This window comes from Tympanuchus pallidicinctus, unplaced genomic scaffold (genome assembly GCF_026119805.1).
Source record: "Tympanuchus pallidicinctus isolate F22 unplaced genomic scaffold, pur_lepc_1.0 scaffold4, whole genome shotgun sequence".
Classification (NCBI taxonomy): domain Eukaryota; kingdom Metazoa; phylum Chordata; class Aves; order Galliformes; family Phasianidae; genus Tympanuchus; species Tympanuchus pallidicinctus.
The window spans coordinates 48,848,401-48,869,290 of NW_026294758.1; the positions used below are offsets into that span (position 1 = coordinate 48,848,401).

General features: G+C 37.3%; 1 protein-coding gene across 1 annotated transcript in view; it reads right to left on the minus strand.

The window, feature by feature from the left end:
• The window catches only part of ZNF366 (zinc finger protein 366), a 35,435-nt gene that overhangs the window by 12,177 nt on the left and 2,368 nt on the right, over positions 1–20,890 (minus strand). Inside the window, exons 2-4 of the mRNA XM_052701275.1 lie at positions 7,317–7,382; positions 3,683–5,001; positions 1,317–1,508 (exon numbers count right to left, since the gene is read on the minus strand). Coding sequence (XP_052557235.1) covers positions 1,317–1,508; positions 3,683–5,001; positions 7,317–7,341 — 1,536 coding nt within the window. The 5' untranslated portion in view covers positions 7,342–7,382. The remainder of the gene's footprint in view (positions 1–1,316; positions 1,509–3,682; positions 5,002–7,316; positions 7,383–20,890) is intronic.

The window sequence follows — 20,890 nt, forward strand, 5'->3', positions numbered from 1 at the left end:
CAGTATTTTGATACTGCTACTAATACTGAGAAATTATTTTCTCAATATAGAGTGATATTATAGAAAATAACATTTTAAAATGTAGATGTTTAAATTACATTTAAAATGTACCAACATGCTGACATTGAAAACCTTTGAAATGAAGTACTTTAGTGTTACCAAAGAAAAAATGAGTTCAAAAATATTAGTTTTGATATTTTCCTATTAAAACTATCACTGAAAGCAATAATTTCATGTAACATTTTGAAGTTCTACACTTTTCAAGACAGAATAATTCCATTCATATTTTTTCATTTATATCTGCTTTTGAATGAGAGTCCACTTAAGAAAATATTTAATTCCATAAAGTTGTTGGATGAAAGTGTTCTAGAAATTGTTTCCAGATCAATCTTCTGTCACTTAATTGTAAACTGGATAATATGCTGCTCTCCATATTTACTGCCCCCTTAGAGCAGATCAAGGTGGGAAAAAAAAACCCAACCTTTGCCTTTATAAGATATGATTATAATAATGGACTAGAAAATAAGCAGAAATAGCAGATGTAGAGTCTGATATCAGGTAAAAAGGTAAGCATAAATAACTCATAAGGAAGAAATTATAGGTGGAAACAGTAAAAAAAAAATGAAAGCCTCCAAAATGTCTGGGGAAGGGAAGGAAGAGGGAATGGAGAGGGAATGTCAGCCTCCGAAGCACTGGAAGGAGGCAGTAATCTGCCATTCCCAAATGGTCTCACAGGCCAATTTGCTAAGATACTGATGCCCTGCCTTGAGTTTCAGTCTGGTGACCACATTTGGCCCCTTCAAATGCCTTCTGCAATTCTGTATAGCTCTGATTTTCTTTGAGTTCTTCCCTGAACTATCGCACAGCATAGCTGCATGAAGATCAGGTTGCAGCTTTCCCAAGGTCCTCTGTGGAAGCCCCAAGTTGATCAGTGTGTTTAGCCAGTGCCTGAAGCTGCTAAGAACTGAAGTACTGAGACTTCTGATTGGATGGCTGTTGTGGACAACTGTCAGGTATGTTTGTTGCCCTCAAATTGCGGTGACATTTATATGCTCACTATGTGGGAAACAATACGTCAGGATCAAAGTTACAGATAAGGTAGGGGAAGGGAGCAAATCACAGAAATCTAGCTCCATTTTTTTTGTGCTACCTAAGCAGAGCTTTAGATCAAGAATGGAAAGCAGATTGTTTTATGCTAATTTAAATATAACTATAGAATGTGAGCAAGTCATGTTTTTCTAAATTCAGTCGTGTCAGAAGGTGGTAATATCCCAGAAATAGTGAGATTATGTCTCTGCCACAAAGGAGATACTCACCTTGCACTTAAAGGGTTTGACATCAGAGTGAACAATCATGTGTGCCTTGAGAGTCTGCTTTTGCACAAAGCTCTTGAAGCACAAATGGCACTGATAGGCTCTGATATTGGTATGGATCAGGACGTGTCTCTTCATGTTGGCCAGCAGAGTAAACTCCCGGCCGCAGATTCCACATTTGTGCTCTTTCACACCCTGAAAGAGAAAAAAAAAAACCCAAAAAAAACAGTAGATTGAACAGTTTCTAAATTATTTCATTTTCAGTATGGCAATGTATGAATTATTCATTCCACATTAGCAAAGCAAGTAATGCATTATTTTGCCTTTAATATCATTTGTTCAAGGAGTATATACTTATGTTTTATGTTCTTTTTCTTGGCAAATTCTTACAAGAATATGAGAAGCAGAGAAGGAAAACAACATCTAAGTGTAATGAAATAAGGAGTTTTGTCTCCATCTTTAAATTTGCATGTCAGTGAGACGTAGTACCAGGGCTTCTCTGTCCTTCTCTACTGCTTATGTGAAGCACTGGTCAAATTTGCACGTCTATGAACCAAAAGTAAAAGTTAGCCACTTAAGAGATAAAAGAAGTGTTTGGCTGTGGTAACTGAACATCATTTGGTACTAAGAACTACTCCTTTTTTGCAGAGAGCTATTGAAAGTAAGCTGAAATAAATGAGAAATAATTAAATATCACCAAACAAAGATCTACATATTACATTCAATGAAGAAAAAATATTTTTAACTCTTTATGGAATTTACACTCACCCTAATAGAGTGTCCCTGCTTTAACTTGCGTTTACAGAACATTTCTAACAGCCTCTGAGCCATGCAGTCGATTCATTGAAATGAAATCCAATGTTCTTGGTCAGATATACGTGCTCTAACTGCCAGCTCCTGTGATTCATTTATATATTACAAAACCCAATGAATTTACCATGGAACACCTTAAGAGTTTGAGCATAACTTGTTGCAGGTAGTGAGAATGTATTAGTTCAGTGCCAAGAGCAATTACTCCTCCATAAAACTCATTACAAAAAAGACTTGAAATGTCAGTCACTTTTGTGCCAGTCAGTGGTTTTCACAGAGATAATTGCAAAGCTAAAGCTGTGAATATGCCCAGCAATTCTAAGCATCAAGCTATTTGATTCAAGGATGCGTTTGGGCACTAACTACTGTTAATTATGTTTGCAGCTGAATCCACCTGCAGATGTGGACAATGAAGCAGTAACTCTCTAGAGGATGAAGGGCATTGCATTTCCCATTACAAAAAAAAAAAAAAAAAAAAAAAAAAAAAACAGAAACAAAACAAACAAACAAACAAAAAAAAAGAGTTTTAAATTAGTAGAATTTTGTATGGTAGATCTGGGGAGCATCCGAAAGAGTAAAACAGCAACAGCAAATGGAGAAAATAAAAAGCAAATGTGGAAGTAGAGGCTGAGGTTTTTTTAAGAGAAAATGTATTTATATGATTAAAAAATTTTAGCTTTCTGTATTTTTAATGTTTTTCATAAAAGAACAAAAATTTAAGTGTTAAAGGAAAAGACATTCGGAACTGGGAGTATATTTTTATAAAATATGTGGATTTTTAATTTGTCTTTATTGTATTTTTGAAGAGGTGGATAACCTAATTTCAGACATTCTTCAATGGAACACTTAAGTATTTCCTATTTTTAAAGGGATTTTTTTGGATGTTTCTCAGAGCTTGCTCCCGATCTGAACTGAAATAGCTGTCATTCCTTACGGCCATGGTAAGCCTCTCACTTGAGACAAATGGGCTGGGATTATGGTCCTCTTTGTCCACTTTCATCAAGTGGCATTCTGGATAATTTATGCACAAATGGGGATTTTTCTTGGGTCTTTTCTTTCCCCCCTATATGTCTCATTATAACGACTCTTCAAAATTGGATGAGTAATATACTTTCTTCTGCTGCACACACACATCCTACTGCATATCCTCCTACTTCCCAATTAGGGGAAGCAAAGATACACATATGTTTTTCAGAAGAAAATTTCTGGTAAATTTTTTTGAGGTTAGACAGATCTGCAAAATGCTATTTTACAGAAGCTCGTTCTGAAGGTAAAACCCAGAAACAGGGAGAGTACAACTGTGGGAAGTAATGCTGGTGGCTTAATTGAAGTCTTGTCTATAACAGAATGTTTTTGCACATACTTTCTTAAGTCTGACAAAGACATCTATCTTCTACTGATGCCAGTACTACTTGGGACTTTTGTTCTGCATGACATTCTACTGCTGGCAAAGGGCCAGCATGAGGCTTTATAGGATGGAGGTGGGCATATTTTTAGCAGTTTGTAGTCCCTGTGCTTCTGTGTGACACAAGGTGAGAGTTCAACATGTGATGGCTTACCTTGTGAGTTAGAGAGTGTTGTTTGAGATGGTGGGGCTGTACAAACTCCATGCCACACTCAGTGCAGATATATGGACGGATGTCTTTGTGCTTCATCATGTGGTTTTGCAACTGACTTGGGTACTGGAAGGTCTTATCACATTCAGTGCAATTGTACTGTATTGGGCCACGGTGGCTTGTTAAGTGTCTCTTCAGCTGGGCCAGCGTGGGGAAGTCCAGACCGCACTCCACGCAAATGTTCTCTCGGCCACTCTCGTGCTTAGCCTCGTGTGCCTTCAGCTCACTGGGATAGGCAAAGCCTCTTCCACAGATCCTGCAGTTGTAAGGCTTGATGTCACTGTGCTGCATCATGTGTCTCTTAAGGTGACTGGTTTGAGTGAAAGACTTGTGGCAGACCTGGCACTTATGTGGTCTCGTGCCCTGGTGTGTTAGCATATGAGTGTGCAAGTGGCTCAGCTGCTTGAAAAGCTTGCCACATCGATTGCAAGCATGCGGCTTAATGCCACTGTGCCCCAAGATGTGGGTAACCAAATTGTACTTGGATGTATAGGACTTCTCACACATCGGGCACTGCCAGCGTTTCTGTTCACCCCCAACATCAACATAGTAGCTGTCATCTATTTGAAGGTTGACATCCACTCTTTCTACTTTCTGTTTATTTTCACCATTTTCTCTTACTTCAGCCCTTCGGAAGGATGGTTCTGGAGGCCTTTTCATTTGAAAAGGGTTCCTGAAATGAAGATTTGGGGGCATGATAAAAGGAAACATTAGGCCAGGATGGACTTTAGGATAATAAGGATAAGGAGCCTGCACAAATGCTGGACTACTGGGCCATGCCAAATTAGGTTTTACTGGTTCTTGCTTAATGGACTTGGTTCCAAAAGGCTCCAGAGATCTGTAGAACTGAAAACCAAAGTTGCAGAGATCAATCATCTGGGAGCTGTACTTTGGCTGTGCTGGTTGTTGAAACGCCATAGGAAGACCAGAAGAATCTATGTCATTATGATCTTCAAGTCTGTGTGGTGGAGATGAGGAGCCCTCAAGAGCGATAGAAGGGGGCATCTTTGTTGGCATGCTTTTGCGTTTCCGAGACCCTCCTTCCAGGGACCCCTGGAAGCTTTCCATGTCTGCAAGAGGAGGAGGGCCATAGCGGAAATGTGAAAGATGCTGTCTGAACTCTTCACCAAAATGAGTTGTTCTGTGTGGCTTTGTAACAGGACTCAGTGGCTGTAGGCAGTGAGAAAAGGGAGAAGCTTGTGTGTTGTCCACACTACAATTTGCATCTTCGTTCTTCATCATACTTATTTCTTTTTTAATTCCTTAAAACAAATAAACAAACATTTTTATTTCTGTCTTTTCTCCTGGGGTTAACACTTTATTGTCTTATTTATTCGTTTTGAGGTTGTTTTTTTAATTAAATGCAATTAAGGATGCCTTGCTTAGGATCATGCAAGTTGAAGAACTTCTAAAGCAGAATGAAATTTGCTAGAGGAGAACAAAGAATCTTTGGTCTTCCTGTGGTAGGAATTGTGGTTTAAATCAGGTTTCACTCATACAATATCTTTGTAACATAAACATGTTGTACTGTGATTCTCTGTTTAGCAGCTGAATCTGCATGGCAGTGCTCATACTTAATTGAATTCAGCCAGGCTATTTGTGGGCAAAGTCCTGTCCTTGGCTGTGCAAGAACAGGCTCTAGAAATTGGCGGTGCATCTGAAGGATATGGCAATACAAACAATAATGTGCACATTTATTATGGTTGTGACATGAAAAGTCAAAGCCAAAAACTTTAAACTTCTTTGTATCATTAGCATGTGCTGCTGTGAGAGAAAACAATGGCCAAGTGATCTAAGGACACCGTGTACCATCAGGTTTTGCGCTGTATTTCCTGGCTTCCCTCACTCTGTATTGTAACAAGAAGGTGGAGATTGATTCATTTTCTTTGTTTTAATCCTAGTGATATTTACCTGGCAAATTCAGGGGAGGAAAAGCCTCTGACCATTCTCCAACGTGCATTCAGTTTTATGGACATTATCTATGTTTTTTTCAGTTTTTCTGAAGTAGAGCACAAATCTCACTGTTTAAAATTAAACATGGAATTCACTTCAATGGTCCCAGAGGTTCCCTGAGTAACTGACACCTGAGAATGATCAGATCATTTCCAGTGTCATGACAATGCAGGTTAATAACTGTCCCCTGGCAAATTTTTGTATTCCGTTAGTTGTATGGAGAGCATCCCTTGGAGTACTTCTCCTAAATTTGGAGTTCATCTGACATACTAGCTATGCATTTAACTTCACTTTATACAAGGTTGCTACCTTTTGCCCTGGCTTTCTGGGGATGCTTCTATCCAAATGTGTGTATGTATGTATGTCTGTGTTTGTGTACATACATCTGTCCAACCAAGTGGAGGTTAGCTTGGAAAACGGAACGTATTTTCCCTCTGTCATCTATGACACATTGATGCTATTTACAGCACCATTCTTGGAAATGCTGGGTGGAGAGTATGAAGGTGGTTAGAGTACTAAAGACACCCCTGTTTCTTTTTCAGGAAGTTCTGTGCTGAATAAACTAGCTTCTAAAGATAGATAAAAGCGCATCTCAGTGACCTACTTAGGGTGTGGGCAACAGAAGGCATATTAAAAAGTTGCTGGGAAACAAGTTACTTCTGTTTGGAAGTTAGTTAGATTCTGGAACTACCTATGAATAAATATTGTGGGAATCTGAAGGTTCAGTGACAAAACTTTAAGATGGAAATTTTAAACAAAGGGATCAATTAATGCAAGAGGAGAAATAAAGGGAAAACTATAGGATCTCTTCAAGGATGATGGTTAAAACATTTGTGACAGTGCAAAAACAAACAAAAAAGAATCAAGTTAGCCCAGGGTAGATATCTAGTAGTTATACCAGGATGTGGCTTTCAGTCCCTAGCTTGTTGACTGGTAGCATATGTATGGAGACACTGCACATGTATGCACACATATGAGTTTGCATTTGCATATGCATATGCACATTTAGCATATAAAGGTGTGTGTATGTGCACATGTGCATTTCATCGGAGAGGACTGCAAGAGAGTTTGCATTCTCTTACGTTTCCATGTCAACCCTAAGTAACTAGGCAGAATAAGGAAATGTCAGATCTCAAAGATACTTTTTTATACAAAGGAGGATTGACCTTTTTCTGAACGCTAAAAAATATTCAGTTTTTTTCTAAAGAATGGAAAAAGGTTTTTTCAAATTTCATGTTGAGCAATGTTAAACTCATGCAATTAGAATGTGAAATGTACGTGTAGACCTAAGTCTACCCTTCAAAATATGGGCCTGCCCTTCAAATGTCTTTCTCCTTGTGTACCTCCTTCTTTTCATACAAAATGAGTATAGCATGCATCAGAAAGCTCTTAGAAATTTAGAACCCAGCTATGTTATTTACTGTCTGTGTCGAATTATTGAAATGCTGCCAAAATGACAGTGAGTTGTGTCTAATTGCTCTCTTGTCTCTTGGCTGCCAGTTCCTCCCTTCTTCCACACCCTGTTTTATGTAAAGTTTCAATCTATCTGGAACACAGAATTATGACAGAAGTGATAGAATTTCTTGAAATTACTGGAAAGAAACAATCTCCTGGCACAACTGACCTTTGACAGCTTTCACTGAGAGCATGGTTTTATACCACTGTCCATGGCAGTACACATCATGGGACCCTATAAGGGAAAGTTTAAAAAGTTAATAAACAGCACACTCAGAGAAGTTCTGTGTAAGCAGAAAATTAACATCCATTAGGGGAAGAAAAGTACAGATTTACAGCCTAAATACATATAGTCTTGCTGTTTTTCTTTTTACTTTCAAACTGCCAAAACCCTGGAATGTACAAATTCATGGAAGCAAGAGTAAATCTGGCCTGTCATCGTCTCCTTTTCTACTAGTAGCAAACCCTTCCTTCACCATGATAAGAACTTAATTCCATAAAAATTGTGCGTCCTGCAGAAGCTGTAGAAGGGACTGCATATTCAATCACCATCTGAGAAATAGTTCTGTCATACATAAGGAGTCTTCTTTAAAAATCTTCAGAGAACATAAAGTTTATAATAATGCTGTTCCCTATTATTTTTGTTCTCTCTGACCTTGCAGTAGCTGATCTCATTTTCATATCAACCATAAGTAAAAAGAGAAGAAAAACGTGGAAAATTTTTGAGTTAAATATCTAACTGGGACCTCTTCTCTTTCCTACATAAGCACTTTGAAACTTCTTTCCTTCTTCAACACAGTTATTTAGGATGGAATGCTATGTAGATTACTGGTGTGTGACTCTAAGCATTCGGTTCGTTTTGAATATGGATAAACATTGAAATTTCTAGATTTTATCTGCAGTGTTCCAGATTTTCAGTTTTGAAAACTTATTCCAGAAAGTTCAGTGACAAAAATTTATAAACTCTCCTGAGTGTAAAAAAAAAAAAAAAAAAAAGGGTTAATTTCTAATTTCTTCAGGACAAACATTCTCGCAGTTTTTCTCTGTATGTAATTAAACGTATTTTGAAATGCACTGTTTTGAGAAATTGAGCCACAAATAAGCTCAATTCCCTACCCTTTCAGTAAGGAAAGGCTACAAGCAGTTCGGGTAGTCTAATCTGGACGTACTCCACAACTATCTGTGCAGCAGCTAATAATGCTGTTAGCTTCCTTGAAAGAAGAAGAGAGTTTAAGATAGAATATAAATAACCATTCACTTTCTCATTGTCAGCCAATGTACTTCTTTCTAAAGACAAAGGATAAAATAAAGTGTGTAAATCAGACTATTCACTCTGCAATCACACACACTGTTATACTCCCTAGTTAATAATCCCTACTGAAGTCAACAATAAAATTTCTTCAGTCTTCAGTAGAACCAGCATTCTGCTTCCTGTATGAAAGTGCTTTCAATCTACAGAACAATAATAAGCCCAGCAATACCAATAAGAGGTTATAAAGTTGCTTAACAGCTTAAATGCTGTTCTGATTTTGTTCTTGGTGCACACAATTGTAAAGAAATGAGATCAGAACAAGTGAAATTGATGCGTACCCTCTGACAAGGAGAGAGTAGCTACTTAGTACAAGGTTTGCATTTGTGTTTGCTGTCTCTGTTGAACCTGAACACTGGCAGCTATAACGAAAGGCTGAAATCTAACATCTGCTCGTGTGTAGGATGTAGTGCAAATCAGTGACAAATGACATATTACCACATTTATTGGGTCAAAGTTGAGCAGCTGGAGACCTTGAGCCTTAGTGAGCAACCAGCAGTGTTTTTCAATGGATACCTGTTACTACAGAGGTGCTTACAGTTTTCTTAATAGGTTTTGTGGGAGCTCCTTCATTTGAGTCGCCCTTCATTTCAGTTTCTGATTTTAAATGTATTCAGTCATACAATTGTTGAACTAAATACCAAAGTTGTTATTTGTTTTTCACTCAGTCGCTATTTAGGCAAAACTTGCATCAGTTGCAGGATCTGACTGAAGGGGTTTTCTTATGCTGAACTCATCTCATTTCAGTACTGACACAGTGTTCCCTACCAAAACTACACTGCTCTGAAGAATTGTCATAGTTTGAAAATCCCTGGATCACCTGCACAGCTTTGGATATATCCATTACTTGTATCCAAGTGATTTTCGGACAATGAATATCTGATGCCTCCTTCAAAGGCAAAATAAACCCTCCATAAGCTATTATTTCTTTCCCTTTTTGTTGTTTTCATATCTTCTTTCATGCTGCTTCCTGTGTATGAGTGACGTCCCACTCCCAAATGTTACCATTTGCCATTGCCTTTTCTTCTGGAAGTTTCATAATTTCAAAAAGTTGGAAAATAATGAAGTGGATTTTTTTTAACCTCTTGCTATCATATATGTCTTATCTGCTTTGCTGGCCATATGGCTTTGCAAAATGGGATTAGATTGTTGTAATTTACAGTACCCGTAAAAGCCATGCATTTGCTTGCTTGTTCCTCAGGGAACATTGTGGGTGCTGCAAGTATGCTCAAAACAGCATACTAGATATTGGTTATGTTGTTTGACAACATATATGTGTAGCTTTTTCAAATTATGGCATTTTATTTTCTCTTGGGTTTAATGAATGCAATCATTAAGGAGGACAAGAAGTAAAAGATAATGATCAAATCCAAACAAGGACTTCCCTAAGATCAGTGTCAACTCTTTTATTCCTTAAGAAGCCTTTGCAAAGTGTTTTTAATCTATCTTTTCTAGGCATCAGCAGCCACATTTTCAAGAGCACAAATGCAAGTAGTGGGCTCAATTTACAAATACTGAGTAAATAGTAATACACGACAAAGAGCACAATAACACCATTTGATAGAGCAGATTCTCATCTACAAAACTGTTTCTCAACACAGTCATCACCAGTAGGTATGTATTTTCACCAGCAATGAGCAAGAGCCTGTATGCCAAATTCTTACCAGATGTCACCAGCAGAAGTGAGGCTGGTTACCATTGCTGCAACGCATCATCACTGCGTCACTGTGCTCACATACACTGTTTGGTCTCCAGAAACATTCAGCAAGCATCAATAAACGTGAATGGGTGCCATTTTTTATGCATGGAAGAATTTAGTGACACACCTTTACTTTGCACACACTTCCATGCCAGATGGCACTCTTTCAGAGTGTCCCTTTGCTGCCATCACAGCAACAACATATGATGGGATGTTGGTGGGAGGGTTCAGCCTCCACTGCCATACCACCAAATGTGCCTCTGATTTCATGGGCCAACATCATAAAACAGAAGGTATTACTTTCAGAGCAGTCCTCATATATTTCTCTTCCCCTTTTGCCACCTTAATACAATTGGAATTGGGAACAAGTAAGCAATCATTCATGAAGACATCCTGGAATGGTTGAAAATGAGAAGTGGGCCAGATCAGGCTCTCTCTTCCTACAGCAATATGATAGTACAAAGGAGTTCTATGTCTTTTCACTTCTGCCTGGGAAATAACCTTCATTTGCTGATATCTTCTTCTTCTTTCTAACAGAAATTTTAATCTCAGCAAATGCATGTAAGACTAGTAAGACTAATAGCACTGGTAATTCTATGGCAAGATTTCCAACAAACTCTGAAACTCATTATTTGTGAACTGCAGTTCAGCAATTTGCAGTTTTTTATAGGCTCTATTGCCCAAAGAGATATAAAGCCATTTATGCCATGACCAAATTTTGATACTTTACCAAATTCAGTGTATACATACAAAAAAAAATAGCTGCCATCCTATGGCAATATCTTAACAAACCAATAGTGAAAATCACATACACCTAAGAAGCTTGATTTTTTCAAATATTGGACATGTTAACAGCTGAATGAGACACAATAATCACCAACAATCAATGAACTTCTTAAGATATCTTATATATATTACGTAATACTTTTTTTTTTTTTTTTTTAGCCTGTTTTGTCATATCTTCCTTGCTTCTTGTTTGAGGTTTGAACATTTTTGATATTTTGACTGCTATAGGGACTTAACACTGTATTTGTATCTGCATTTGTGTAGTCTAGGAGACAATATAAATATGAAGAAATGAATCTTCTTTCTCAGAAAGCTGTTCAAGAGCTCCCTGCACTTCACTTTTTTGATTCCCAAGTTTTAACATTTTTACTTACATCATTCTTCTTTATTTCACCTTTGAAATACATGCATTTGGGAAACATTTTGCCTGCACTGCTCCTAGGCTGGCTTTTGGAGTCACTTGGTTATACGCACAAATCCTTCTCTGGTAAGTTTTCAGGGAAGAAGTACAGCTACTTTGGTATTTCTTTTAATAGAGAAAAAAACATAAAGCAGTAAGAAAATAAATACACGATCACCTTTTTATACTTTACAAACCATTGTTTTGTTTTGATAGTTGAATGAAAGTGTTAAAGGAGATTCTGAACTTTTCTTTGCTGAGAATCCAAAGCAATCTTATCACCTTGACTGTCACATCAGATACTTCTTCTGAATGGTTCATTGCATGATTTGCTTTCCAGTGGGAGAACTGATTAGATTCGAATAAAGTTGCTGGGAGCTACAGGGAGGTAGATGTAGATATTTTCCTTTCCTCCAATATGAGTGGTCTGTTCTCCATTTATCAGATTGTTTTGTTTTCCCTGTCATTGTTTTTAAGTATGCTTTGTCCTTATTTTAGCCAAAATTGGGTGCCATTCTCATTGGTTTTCTGTTCCCTAATAAGACAGTTGAGTGGAGGTTGCATTAACCACTGAAATCTGTAGTACAGCTTTATTGATAACAACCCTAGCAATACCTCATCCTCATGGCCCATCCATCCCTAGTCTTTTCATATATATACTATGTAAAGGGACTTCTGAATACAATCTGTTCTTGCTGCTGTTTTAGCTTTTATTTCTCTTTTCCTCATCCTTCTTTCTCTTTTTTCTTCTGCTTTGTGAGTCTTCTTAGTTCTTCTCTACATTTCCTTCCTTCATCACTTCTCTATTCCATCTGTGTTCACACCCTCTCTGCTTCTCTATTCTATCTGCCAAAAATGATTAGCAACGTGTAGGTAATTTGGATAATGAAGTGTATGTTAAGTTCATGGGCTTTCTAACATTATCTGTTAATAAAATCACCCAAAACCACAAGTATGCATGGTGGAAGATCACAAGCTAAAGAAAATTCTCTGTCCTACACCTGCTTAAGGGGAAAAAGGCCATATGTCCTCAGCTGAATACCTCCATCTCCTTGATTCTCTGCTACCAACAGTGCATTCGAGGCTTTTGAGTAAACAGGGGGGAAAAGAGATATGCTGACAGATCTCCACCTTTACTATCTGCAGCACAGCACTGTCCACCTCTGCCTACAGCAGCTCTGGTCCAACTTCTTGCCTTTCATTTTCCCTCCACAGATCAGTGTAATCTGAAAATGAGATGCTGGTGAGATGCAAAAGGATATAAAAGCAGCTGTGTTAGCTCTAGCTATTAGGTGACTAAACTAAAGTCTTGTGAAGAATAAATCAGGAAAGGGCATAGTGAAAACTTCCCTTCATGGTCTGTGGGCCACCAGCTGTCTGTGGCTGAAAGGTTTCCCAATCTAAGGTTGGCGACTTCTGATGGTTTTTCTTCTTTCATGAAGGATAGGTTTCAATAAAAGTTAGGAAATGTGAAAACATGGTGTGATATAAGCCAACCTTTTTATTACAGGCTGAGGAGCATGCAGAGATAAGGAGCTATGTCCTGGGGAAGTGGGGTATCTTTAAATGGCTTATGCTTCCAGAGAGTCAGAGCACTGTCAGGGCAGTGAGAGCTGCAGCGTGAGGGAGGAAAGGGAGGAGAGATGTCTGCTTATTCTCTTCTAATCTGTATCTCTCTGAAGTGGTTTTTACTACTTATCCTTAAAAAACTCTGAAACCCAGAGATACTGTAAGTCATTCCTTTCATGCCCTATTTTCCATCTCCCTGCCTCTTCTCAAATAACAGATTCTGTCCTGCTTCAGTTTCTCTTGAGAAACAGACCTTTTGACACTGCTGAATCATTTTGCTGATAACTTTTGAACTACATAGTTTTATTGGTTGGCATTTTTTTAATGTACAATGCCCTCTTTTTTTTTCCCCACCAAAATATGGAAATATTCATACTCTGAATAATTTATGAATCTGGGAGGATGCACAGAAGTAAACTATTGCCTCAAGCACTCCAACCAGTATGTGACACTCAACCATTTTTGAATACACTTGTGTTTATGTCAAAAAGAAACTATCCTAGGAACTCCAGACTACTTTTGTCTGTTTTGAAAAGAAAAAATGAAACAGGTCAGAGTGCTGAGAGCATGGGACAGGACCAGAGGACAGGTCTATCTTTATACTGCGGAAATTCCAGGCTAGAAAAATACTTTGGCAAATTGCATTCAACCATTCTAAACCCTTCAGCACTGCAGCAAAAGGCCTACCGGGAAGAATAACTGAAAGGAGCCTGTCTGTACCACTCAGGAGAGTGAGATGCCTCGAACTTGCACCTTCTCAATAAAACTGCACAAGTGACACCTGTAGGAGGGCCCAAAAGTATTTTTAGAGAGGATAGAGTCTACAGCTCCTGACTATCTCTGCACCCCAGCACTCAGCAGTGCTGTTTTTGGCTGTGTAATAGTCCTGTGACATAGAGCAGTTAGCCTCTGGTTAGGGTACTCCTCTAAAAGGCTAGGAATGGGAACCTCCCAAGGGGGTGGAGGGAAGTGAATCAAAGTATCTGACTTTATGGCTGTTATATTTTGCACTGATTTGATATCATTCAGTTCCATATAAATATTTTTGCAGGACTGGATCCCTAGGAGCTTTTGGTCATGGGTATACTGAATTTCTACATCCTGTGCAGGCTTCGAGGCTGATGAAATCAGGTTGGGCAGTGTGGTGACACCAGGAGCACATAAAGGCAGAAGTTCACATGTGTAAAGCTTAGCTGGTACCAGCAGGCTGCTTGGGAATTCGATCCTACCCTCAGTAATTACTAGAAGCCATTACAAGTTGCCCACCTAGTTTAACCACCAAATTAAATAATGCAGTTCATCCTGTGTAACAATCTCTGTTTTGTCCGTGGTCTCATCCACATCACTGTGAAATCATTATGGAAAAACTGGGATCTGAGAATAGGATCTGGGATTTGACTATTATAAAGCAATGTCAGTAAGATACATCTCTTCCTTTTCTTAACTGCATAAACAGCTCTCATTTTGGTAATTGGAAACATGGATCTGCTGCTGCCCTTATAAAGTATGAGGAGCCACTTTGACAGCTCTTCATAGAGGTCCTATCACTACATTCAATTTCCTGCCTTCTTGCCTATCTGTCATTGCAAATTAGAATTGTGCATTTTTGGCATCACAGAAATAATATGCACGACTTCTTTTTTTCCTCTGGAAAGTTATTAGATTAAACTAATGCAGTTTTAGTGTTTGTTTGTTTGTGTTTCTCACCAGTCAGATATTACAAGACAGTGTGGTCAGAATCTTTTCACGTACAAAACAGAGTATTTAAATTCTACAAAGTGAAGTTCAAAAGAAAGGGCTTCTGAGCTTTACTGTAGTACAATTTCAAGAAAAATAAAAATAAAAATAAAAAGGATTTATGCAGAACACTCAGAATTAAAATGACTAAAAAACATGCCCTTCCATAACCTTCATGCTGTTCTGCTTGGGGTATTGTTTTGAAAATAAATCTTTCACTGGCATTCGTGACCTTTTAAAAGGAAATAGTTTGAGCTTTCCTTCCTACTGCAGTCCCAGTATCGTTATCACCTCCATGGAGGCCAGAGAGATGGTCTAGTCTCCTTAGTCTCCTCCAAAGACTTTGTTAACTTCAAGGGTAGCTGAGGGGCACCTTCAGCCTCGGTTCCTCAAGCCAGCCCACTGCAATGCTCCCATACTATTAGCAGCTACTGTATGAGAAAGAAACAATACCTCCTAAATCTTCTGTGAATAAACAGATACCTTAAGAAATAAAAATAAAATTAAATGCTGGTGACACGTATTCATCTGCTTGGAGAAAAGCAGAGAAGAGTACAATATAGTAGAGTTTTCAAATAAAGTTTCCAGAACAGATTACATTTTAATGAAAGTCTAGTTTCTGATAATAGTGGAGAATATTGTTATTCATCAACAGGACCAAGAGCTTGCTTTTAAAGTTTATTTTTCTTTCAATTTGCTTCATTCCATTCAAAATTCACAGTAAAACTGATGGTTGCTAAAATGGCAAGCACTCTGTGTTATAGTTAGGCATGCACTGTGCTGGAAGAACTGAAAGAAGAGGATTTTGACACATTTAGAAAAAAATATATCTGCTACTGAACAGTGTACAATTCCTTAAAAGTAATTTCCAGGTGATGCTTCCCTAGTCATTTAGGATATACAAATAGATGTGGTTTCAGCTGAAATTTCAGCAGACTTTCTGGAAAGGCTACTTTGCTGAGGAAACTGATTAATCCTATTAAACTGTACTACTCGCAATTAAGCTGACTTCATATTGACTTAACAATTACTATCTGAGGAGAAGTGCAAAAGGAAATAATAGAGCAAAAGAATTTGAGATATCTATTTAATTCCTAGGACACTATTGTGTTTATCCAAGTCATAGGATATCCAAATAATAAAAAAACCTAAAAATCATGAGCAACAAGACAGAGTTGAAAATTACTCTTAAGGCAAAGTACTGGAGCACTGGGAGGAAACTACTTCCAATGTGTTTGTGCTGTGCCTAGGAAGTACTGCTTTGCAGACCGTCAGGGCATAAAATCTGTATTAAAGCATTCAAACCATGCAGAACTAAAATATGTATTTCTTTTCCAGAGAAAGATCACCTTCACATATATCTCCTAATTGCAAGCAAGTGAGGACTGATTTTTTAGGATCCATTTATTTCATGTTATTTGAAGAACAATGTGCTTAGTTTTTCAGTTCCATTACTGAACAGTGTTTTAAACTATTACATGAAGTGTCTTCAAGGAAGTAATTTATGGTAATCCCCTCTGGCTTTGCCCTTCGCCTTTAATCTTTGCACTGACTGAACAGCAAGAAGTAAATGTTTTCTCACTCTGATTCTCAAAATGTGTCCTGCATATAGCACTTAACTATTTTATTAACTTCTAGAACATATTAAAAATAACTAATTTGTTTCAACAACTAAAGAAATCTGAAATTTAAAACAAATTTCAGATAGCTTCTGTGATTTTAATCACTTGGAGAAAAACCTCTGTGTAAATCAACTAACAGGGAGGAGTTCTTAAGGTTAACTGTTATATTGAAACAGATTTTAAATGCCAGTTTTATTGAATTCAACTAACTAGCACACAGAGAGGGAATGGCAGCTCAGACTTATCCAAATGTCATCAGCAGATACTGGAAGAGTCTGAAGTTACAAACAAATAAGAAATTACTTTTTGCCAAACAAACAAACAAACAAAAAACAACAACAAAAAAAAAGGGAGAAAGAAGAAAAGAAAAAAGTCGATGTTGAAATTTGAAACGAACACTGAAGTTTGAAATGTGAAATTTCCAACATTTCTAAAGCCACTTTAATACTAATCCTTCACCACTAGAGACAGCAAACACTTGTATTGACAATTAACTCAATTCTGAATCTCTTCAGTAGAAAAAGGAAACCAAAAGTCCATGCAACCACTGTGAATCTCTCAAGCAAATCCCGGATATAAACTGGAAAAAAAAATTATTCTATTTGGACCTCATTACCTGGAAGCTATGCCAAGTGCCATATACAAAAACCTAGAAAATTAGATAGGAATTATTGTTGTGTTGCGATAGGAACGGCAGGTTAATCCATTTCTATAAACAGTATGCAATGACCTGGGGAAGAGTACCTAAGGGTAAACATCTGTGTGAACCATGTGCCTGCACATGCATTTTTTTCTGAGTCTGGTAGTGAACAACGTAGTGAAAATCGTCTCTGAAGTCATTAGAGAAAATTCTGAGTCCTGATCACTTGCCTACAGAGTCAAGCATCTTCTACTCAAGGCTTTACCTGTGGATAGAGTTAGAAAGATTTCCCAATATGTGGGATAAGGAAAAAACAGATAATAATAATGAGATCAAAAGTATTTGATTATTGTTTTGATTTCTTTTTGGCATAGAGGAGGTTTGGAGGAGGAGCTAGTCAACACAACTCTCTGATACTTTTGACTGTTCTACAGCATATTAATGTGCTAACTACAGGCATGTAATAGTTGTGGGAATCTTGCTGATTACATATTGTGAATGAAGTGTCACCTAGAAGTGTTTATGTAACAGCCATACTGGTAAACCTTAGGAGCACATTTTGATCAACTTGCTCTTCCAGGGGGACCAATATAGTTCTGTGTGATTTCTGTTACAAAGTAATAGTTTCAGACTAATACTAGATGTCATTAAAAGCTCCAGAAATCTACACTAGCAAATCAGTCTACACTGGGCTAGAGCCTCCCAGATGGTTTCAACAAGCTCTGCTTTTCCCTGATGGAGAAAGCTAATGGATGCTCTTGAAACATCCTTTTCTCTTCACCTTCTGGTGCTGTTTTTATTACACTATTTTTAGGTATCTGTAAGAGAAAGTGGACAAATAGAGAAAGACTCTGTGTCAAAGAGTGTTTTCAAATAAATTTTCTATGGAGCTGAAACACAAGCGGATACTTGATTTAGAAAACAACTCAAGAGAGAGGACAAAACATGAAATAGCAATTATATTCCACAGTGTACTCTTCCCTGATATCTTTGTAGTGGGTCAATTTAAATTTGCTTTAAATCTAACAGACTGAGTGTTAGTAGGAACACCAAGTCTTTCCAGTTTCAAAGACCATACAAAACCTTTGAATCTCAAACATTTGTTCCGGATGTATAGTAGCATAAACAACATAGAACCCTTCATAAAACAAGAAGTCTTTCATCACTGCGAAAAGAGCCTAGAGTTACACTGCAACTCTGAAAATTAAAGCATAAATGGGTTTTTCACAGCTGGGAAACCAGTAAAAAAGGAGACTGGAAATCATCTTGTCACTCCCAGTAAACACAATGGTTGCTGCTCTGTGCGCTCTGTGTCTGGCATGGGAAGCATAAGCTGCTCCCTGAAAAGAAGTATAGCCACCTGTCCCATCCTAGAACCACTACACCGGCTTCTCTTAAATCCTTAACTCTGGGAACACCACCACTTTAATTTCTGCATATACAGAGAAATTTGTTGGTTTGTATTCCTCACTGGGCCTCCGAACAGAGGACTGCATAATTAACGTCTCTTGGCTCAGGTTTGCATTACTTGCAGTACAGCATTGTTTAAGAATAACAACTGGAAATGTATGACCCTGCTCATAGTTGTACTTTTAGCTTCAATTCAGTTCTACCTTTCTGTAACTCATTAGTGAAAAGTGATGTTATCCATGTATGAGTCTTGGTTTACCTTGAAAGTGTTGTAATTAATCAATCCTCAGATTCAACTGACATTTTCTTTTCTAAGTGTTCACTGCATTCTGACATTTCTATAAGGTGTAAGAAACTAGGAAGTAGGAAGCTTACACATTTACTTTTTACAAACACTGTAGATTTTCAGGAAACATAATTTCTGTCATAAGATTTTTCTTTAAAATCAAACCAAAATTCATACACATGAATTTACACACCTCCACAAAGCGTAAGAAAAAATGTGTTGGTGTTCTGGCTTTCTTTCATAGTAGAAAAGTGAAGAGAGAGCAAGAACAATAGCTTTTTCATCCTTGGTTCAGGTAGTTAATAATGTTTCTTTCTAACATACAAAGCAGGAAATAAAGAGTGAAAGTTAACAAATGTGAGTGTTCAGATAATTTCTTTCCATAATCTTCAGAGCATGAAAATATTTTCTTTTCATAGCTCATTGCTTAGCTTAACTTCTTCCAGTGTCTTTCAAGGTCTTTACAACACACTAGGTGTTGTTAGTTCAGAAGGAAAAGTTTGGCTTATCAAGATTGGGATAGCATTAGTATAAAACCACTTATTTTAGAAAAACAACTCACAGAATTATTACATTTAGTAGGAACCTAAACAAAGATTATGTAATAATTTTCAACTGGATCATTAGCATTTTAAAAGCCAGGTAAAAAGGACTCTCATTTGCCGGACAGATTTAAAGAAAAAAAGATATCCAGCATGGAATTCAACATGTGTTTTAACAACAAGTATTATTTACTTAGTCACCTTATTTGGATGAATATCTGAATATCATGTATAAAACTCCACTGGAATTTTTACAGTAGTGGAGAGCTACAGTCTCCATTTCAAAATACGAATTTTCAACAATAAAGAGAGTAGCCATGAGCAATCCTTCCCCCCCACACTCAAACTTGTTCATTTCTTTTTAAACTATTCATATTCTCTCTGTAATTCTTTCTCATGCTAATATTCCTTGCTTTTCAATGGTTTCTGGAGGTGGTAAGGAAAAATAGGGGTAACTATGGTATTTAAGAGGAAAATGTTCACTGTGTTTTGATATTTCATATATTTGAAAACATTTGTTGAGTTAAAAAATTGGTCCAGCCAATTATCTATGACAGTCCACATAATACTTGTAAGGTCTCTTCAAAGGAGAAGTTTCTTTTGTTGCATGTTTCCACATGGGGATGTGTGCCAGTGCTTAGAAACTATGTGTAATTTCAGATCAACTATAAAGGGCCATGTTTCCTTATACACCTTTGGCTGACTTGTATTCTTATACAATCATCATACAAAAAACCTATTGCCATACACAGCTTTCACTGCTTTTGTTTTTCAGGGTAATATTCTGCTGACAAATCTGCATGAGTATAGGGGAAGAAATTCAGGTAGAAAACTTTCTCTATAATTGCAGTTTTATAATATCATACATTGGAAACAGAATAAGTGCTATCTGGGGTAATCCTTACTCTCCCACCTCTTGTCCTGGATTACTCATCCCTCTGTGCTTCGTTCATTCTAAATAATGAATGTCTACCTGGCACTATTAGAAACATCAGATAAAAGACATGCCAATGCATGAATCTGTAGGATGTATTTAGTACTTCTCAGTACACCAATGTCTGCTCTACATCCATCTATTAGAAATGTGTCCTTGTTTGAAAGAATGAGAAGACAAATAGGATTTGTCAAAAGCCAACGATTCACATTCTCTCCTGGTAAAAAATCTATATTGGAGACATAATGAAAATATAGCTCAGTGCTAGTATTCTGCATCCAAAACCCATTAAAGATTCTGGTCATAAGTACAAAAGGTCAACTAACATTTACTGTAAGACTTCTATCAGTTTCTGTGCTTTTCAAATCAGAACTGCTAACTTGCGATTTCCATAGGCTATACATTGTTACCAATATTGTTGTTGCCATCGTCAGTGTATGCAGTTTTTATTCATTCTTCAGAAGAACAAGCAAAATTTGTCAACATTTTATTTCATTATAATTGAGAACACATCAAATTGAAGTAATGGCTTTATAGAAGACTGTAGGAAAACGTTAAAAATCAGAAATACATGTTCTGAGTGACTATGTAGGTTATATAGGGAGATATGGCTTCTAGCTGTAGCAGTAGTAAGTTTTTAAAACAAAATAAATATGAACATCTCTCTTTTTATTCTTACTCTTTTTAGCTTCAATGAATTTTGTTCTTTTTAATCACATTGAGGAAAGTAACTGAAAACTTTTTTCACACACATTTAATTTGTGCCAAGCTGGTTGTAGATGGATAGTCAGCCTACCCTCAGAATATAC